At 38.9% G+C, this 6329-nt stretch overlaps 1 protein-coding gene across 1 annotated transcript; it reads left to right on the top strand.

Annotated features, from left to right (window-relative positions):
* Positions 1–289: 289 nt before the first annotated feature.
* On the top strand, positions 290–2768 carry LOC131234901 (putative homeobox-leucine zipper protein ATHB-51). The gene is made up of 3 exons (XM_058231891.1): positions 290–427; positions 546–880; positions 2031–2768. Exons 1-3 carry the CDS (start codon positions 415–417, stop codon positions 2322–2324), a joined length of 642 nt encoding a protein of 213 aa, XP_058087874.1. The 5' UTR covers positions 290–414; the 3' UTR covers positions 2325–2768.
* The last annotated feature ends 3561 nt before the right edge of the window (positions 2769–6329 follow it).

Genomic DNA, 6329 nt, shown 5'->3' with positions numbered 1-6329 from the left:
GTTGGATGATAAATAAACAGCACTGTGAGCCGTAGGAAGATTTCAACAATGGATGTCATTATCCCCACTTTTTCCTATGGTGTGGTCCACTTGAGCTTTGGATATGATTCAATTTTGGGCTCACAATATAAAATAACATGATAAAACGGTTCTACGGCGTGGATGAATTACATACACCACAGTAGGCCCACAGAGTTTACTGAGTACGCTTTAGTACGCAGTCCGCGTCCTTAATCAACGCAACATATCACAGCAGCTCTCTCTCTCTCTCTCTCTCTCTCTCTCTCTCCATATATCCAGCTCTATCTCCTTTATCTATCTAGTTCTCTCATCTTCTGGGCGGGAACGAGTACTGCCATAGTAGAGTAGAGGTTGGTTATATTTCCGATTAGCACTGTGGGGGTAGAAATAGAGATGGCTTGGAACGGTAACTTCACTATCTACTACGATTCCGACCCTTTTCCAAGTGTGTTTATCAAACTATCTCTTTCTCAACTCTCTTCTACTGTCTTAGTTTTGAGTCGTTTCATTTGCCATTTGATAAGGGATGCAGCTCAAGTGCGGTTCGCCCTTGCCCCTGCCGAATACCACCCCAAGCAGCAAAAGCAAAAACCAGCAGCGGCAGCAGGAGGAAAGGAAGAGACGGCTGACAACGGATCAGATGGAATCCTTGGAGAGGAGCTTCCAAGAAGACATAAAGCTGGAGCCGGAGCGAAAGATGAAGCTGGCTCAGGAGCTGGGGCTTGAGCCTCGCCAGGTGGCCGTCTGGTTCCAGAACAGGCGCGCCAGATGGAAAGCCAAGCAGCTCGAGAGCCACTACGCATCGCTCAAGCAGGAGTTCGATGCAATCTCAAGAGAGAAGCACAGGCTCCAAAAGGAGGTCCCTACATATCACTCCTTTTACACCTCTCTCTCTCTCTCTCTCTCTCTCTCTCTCTCTCTCTCTCTCTCTCTCTCTCCCCACTTAACCAATATTTTCAATGAATGAAATAAATATTACGCATGCACGTATTTCCTTTCCAGCAGATGAATGCGCTTGCATGCATGCTTTATGGAATTACATATATGCAGCCTTCTATATTTGTTCCTTTTCACCCCTGATAAAATATAAGAATACGAAAAATGTTTGCTCTCAATTTGGTCTCAAACGAAGAGAAAACAATGGTCCAATTTTCCTTTAAATAAGGAAATGCATGCCAAAAAATTAGAGAGTGAAAAGTTCATATTTAACAAGGTTTGAAAGCAAAAAATGAAGTGAATTAACCACTATATATGTGCATATGCGTGTGAATATATTATAAACAAAAAAGGATTTTTTTTAAAAAAAAAACTTCAATTAAAACAATTAGATTTTCTATGCATGAATGATAATCTATATAGATAGTAGAATGTTGTTCTTTGACTCTCTAAAATCCTTTTCAAGTACTACTCATATAAATTAATCATTCTCTATTAAAAGAAAAAAATAATCTACCGAATCAATTTTATCGATGGGTGGCTACCAGCAATTTTTAGTTTTTAAATAGCCCCAAAAGAATCTGTTTAATAAAACGTGTCTTATTGACAAAAAAAAAAAAAGATGAGTTTTTTTCACTATCTTTTGAAAGTAGGGAATTTTAAAAGCTTGATCAAATTTATGATTTTTTCTAAATATAGAGCTTAAGATGGATTTTTGCTAATTAGGTTTACACCCAGCTCGGTATCACAGCTGGGGTGTATACTCTCCTGACCTTGCATACAATCTACCAAAAAAAGAGTCTTACCATCATGAGAAGAAAAACCTTCAATGCAACGCCTTTTAATTAAGTAGGTTCAAGTGTAGAAATCAATTAAACGTGGTAGCCACTGGCTCAACCATTTGAGTGGATTGTTCTAGTTTTTGCTCTAGGTGACTTCCTTGTTATGGTAAAACATTTTCAAGGCATGGATGATCCACCCAAAAAAGTTGTATATAAGTCAAAATTCACCTAAAATGTCGAACGTGGACAATTCGTTATATTATCATTGTTATTGATTTATTGATATTATAGGTGATAAAATTGAAAGCTGAGCTCCAAGATAGAGCACCAAAGCAAAGCTGTACCATTCACACGGAAGCCTCGGCAGAAGATACCGTGGAAAGTGCCGTAGTTGTTGTCCAGGCAGCTTCTACTACTCCTCACAAGTTAATGGGAGGCAGCAGTTGCATTCACGGCCTTGATAATGCGGACTGCTATAGCTACACCAACACCCTTGATGATTCGAACAAGGATTACATGATCAACGTGGAAGATTATGATGCTGCATTTCAATCCTACTGGGGTGTGTTTCCCTGCTATCCATAGGCTTACACCGCATTCCAAAAGGTTGCAATTGTGCAATTTTAGCTGTTCATGGATCGTGTGATGCATGAATGCATTGCAAGAGAATAGAGCAGGGTAGAGAGAGCTTTTGTTTTTTTTTTCGGTTAGCATGTTAGTACACAAGGTAGAGAGTGCTTCTTTGCACTTGTAATAGTTATGTTCCCTCCGTTGCCTATACGTTTGTGCTTACACAGACCCAATATAAATAGCTTTACTGCGTTTTACTCTCTATTACTGTCAAGTATGCTGCTTTTTTTTTTTTTTTCATCAATACATATTGGTTTCCTTTTTACATTTGCTGGACCGAGTTGGAAATTCGTACCTGTGCCGAGTCTGACGCTAGGTTCTGGAAATTAATGGGGAGCTGATTAGGTGCACCCCGGGCTCACCCAAGATGGTGCAGCCATTACCATGGGGCCCACCTTGATGTATGTATTCTAAACCTACGTAGTTCATCCGTTTTTCCATATCATTTTATGGCATGGGCTCAAAAATAAAGAAAATCCAAATGTTGCTGCTTAGTTTTCCACTGTTAGAATGCAGGTGCGTCAGAATTGGATTTGCGGCTCAATTCAAACCGAACTACTATGATCCCAAGCGCCAAGATAGGTAGACACTAAGTAGACAACCAGGATCTTGTGAGATCGGTCGCCTATTCAATCACTCGCTCAATGTGTGAATACGATCATGCGATATTCAGAGGGTAAGATTCGTCATCCGATGATGGGTTACACATTTGTCTTCCATATGGAAGGACTTTTCAGTATAGATAAATAGAAATGAGAAAGGGATTCTTCTATTCAATCACAAAGAACAACTATAAAACACCTTTTCAAGTGAAGAACTGCATAGACTTAAATTACAACTAGTTAGGATTATCAGCTACTTGATTAACGCTACGAATTGCACTACGGAACATAAATAGCAGCCGAAAAGTAAAGGATTATGCAAAGAAATGTAATTTACTTGATAGGAAAAATAAAGAATTACACTAAGGAATGTAATTGACGGATACTTGAAAGGATGATTGAAAAATAATGTTTGGGTTTGATTGGGTTGGTATGAGATAAATCTTCCTATTACATTCCTCTTCTACTTATAATCTTAATCTGACCATCTAAATGTCATACATTCTGACAGTTACTATAATAATTTAGTATTGCACGATCTTGTACTTCTCCTCTTGCCATCCGTCCTATAACCACTTCTTTACGATCATTCTTCCATCGACCATTCAAACGATGACGTGACATTGCTCGATGTACTCCAACCGTGTTACGAAGAAATCTTCTCCATACATTTTTTGTATATCCTCAAAAACACCATGTGAATCCATACAGATCATACGTAACTTACTCTAATTGGTTCTGATGACATATGGCGACCATGGGGATGAGCACCAAATCTATGGCAAACCAATGATTGAACTCCCTACTATTAAAAACTTCTTATGACCCATTATAATGCTTCCATGATGTTTATTTGTAATCCAACCTATTGATAAGGTCACATAAACCTAGATGAAGGGATAAAACAAATACCAGCTCGATCCAAAACTTTTGTGACCCATTAATGGACAATTATCAATTTTTCCTATGGTATGGTCTACTTGAGAACTGGATGGGATGTCCTAAATTTCTTGGGAAAAAAGGATGAAGAGCATGAATATAAAATGCATACATCAAGGTGGGCCCCACATTAAGTGCCACGCAGTCATGGGTCATGAGACGGGCGCACCTAATCGGCTCCTCTGGAAATAGACTTCGTTGGAAAGTCGGGTCGTGGTTTAAGACTGGGATCAGGAAATGGATTAGGAATCGGTAGTGAACCCTCTAGTACCCAGGTCGGTGCCGGAAAAGCTATTTGGACTCAGCGCGTTGTAAGTGTTTTATCCACGCCGTACATCCATTTTCCGGGCTCATTTTAGAGTACGAGCCGAAAAATAAGTCAGATATAAATCTCACGTCGACCACACCATTGTAGTGATTGAACACCCATCATTAAAAACATTTTAGGGCCCCTAAAGTTTTAGATCAACCTGATATTTCTGTTTTCCCTTCAAGTCTGTGTGACCTAATTAGCAAGTTGGATGGAAAATAAACATTACAGTAGGCCTGAGAAATTTTTAATGGTGGGCTTTCAATCACCATTGTTTCCATTGGTGTGGTCCACCTGAGATTTAGATCTACCTCATTTTTGAGATCATGCCCTGAAATGAATGGATAAGATGGATGGACCGAGTGGATAAAACATAGTGGAGCCCACGTCACCGACCATATCAAATTTGGTCCCACGTTATTTATTTATTTATTTGGCAAAGGTAGATGATCGGTGCCACGTGGTATATATTGATGAGGGAAAAAAAAAAATAACTAGACAGGGGTGGCCAAACCATACCCGTCAAAAAGAGAATAGGTGAATGTAAAACACCAATCTACACACCAAAATAAAAGAAGAAGAAAAACTAATCTTCTCACTGTATAAAAATAATCAAAACAGTCTTATTGGTACCTAAGTCAGCATTGCATGCCCTATCGATCAAAAGACCACCTCTTATCTCTCCTGGAAGGCCGCGTGCAAGGAGATCTGAAGAACTTGTATTCAACTCGAAATTCCACGTTTTGCTAGGTCTGATTGCTCTCTCTATATGCATGGATAAACCCGATATTAATATTTGGAGCAATCTTATTAATGCTTTTCCACCTCAACAATAGCAAGAGCGGCAATTGAGTATGAGAGGGTATGGCATTTACCATGGTTTTTGAATCGTTCCCACACAAAATGTTAAATATCCCAAACATTCGCGGAACTTCAGCTTATCAAAATTTGTACAAAATTCGGCTATCACATTCGATATTGTTGTGCAGGATGCCTTGAATCTAGTCAAAGAGTTAATGCAGGGCTCTATCAGTCCAACCTAGAGAATGTGAGCTTTCTTGGATGCAGAACAGTGTTCTATTGGTCTGAATTGGTCCAACCGACAGGGGGCTATCAGTCCAATCGAGGGTACGGTTAGTTCAACTAACGGGCTTCGGTTTAATTACGCAGTTTTGTGAAAATCAAGGTATTTAAGCCTAATTACAATTAGGACTTGGTATCGTGAGTGTTTTCTCTCTAAGGACAATGGTTTTGTAAGGTGAGAGGATTCTCTACACTTGTAAGGGCTTGAAAAATAATTTTCTTAAGGGGCTAGGATTTTCCTAGGTGTGCATCGCAATGGGAGATCGGGTGTTTATATAATTGAAAAAGGTAAGTGGTGTAACTCTAAGGCTTTGATTGTACATAGTGGAGATCTTTGTCGCTTTGTAATGTGGTTTTTTCCAGCAAGGGTTTTCCACATAGAAATCGGTGTGTTCTGTGATTGCTTGCTTTATTGTTTTGGTTATTTTATTTATTTCGATTGTTCTATTTTTGTTAAACGTATTTTCGCAAAGCACACCGATTAACGATGGTGTTAGATCAAAATTTCTAATATCTAGGATTGATCTGGGTTTGTTATGGCTTGAAATTATACCAAAGTGGTGTGAGAGAAGAACTAGTTAACTCCAACAAAGTGGTATCAGAGCGTCAAGTTAAGGACATTTGGGAATTCAACGAAGATGTCATGGTTAAAATTCAATATTAAAAAATTAGAAGGGAAGAATAATTTTAGTTTGTAGCAGTGGAAAGTTAAAGATATTCTAGTATCACAAGGATTGAGCAAAGCGTTGTTACAGACTAAACTAGAAAAGATATCGGGTGATTAAAAGAGTGAACTTGGGGAGAAGGATATGAGCACCATTCATTTGTGTCTATCGGATGAAGTCATGTATAATGTTCTAGATGAGAAATCACCCCTATAGATGTGAAGGAAACTAGAAGACCTATACATGGTGAAGTTCCTTATTAAGAAGTTGTTTGTGAAGAAATAATTTTTCGGGCTACGGATGAAGGACAGGCCCAATCTTCTAGAGCACATGAACTCATTTACAAAGGTATATAGTGAGT

This window comes from Magnolia sinica, chromosome 19 (assembly GCF_029962835.1).
Source record: "Magnolia sinica isolate HGM2019 chromosome 19, MsV1, whole genome shotgun sequence".
In the NCBI taxonomy this organism is placed as follows: domain Eukaryota; kingdom Viridiplantae; phylum Streptophyta; class Magnoliopsida; order Magnoliales; family Magnoliaceae; genus Magnolia; species Magnolia sinica.
This window is presented reverse-complemented; position numbering and strand designations above follow the sequence as displayed.

Coding starts and splice junctions, on each gene's coding strand:
- LOC131234901 (XM_058231891.1), top strand. Junction 881..2,030: donor AGCACAGGCTCCAAAAGGAG/GTCCCTACATAT, acceptor TTGATATTATAG/GTGATAAAATTGAAAGCTGA.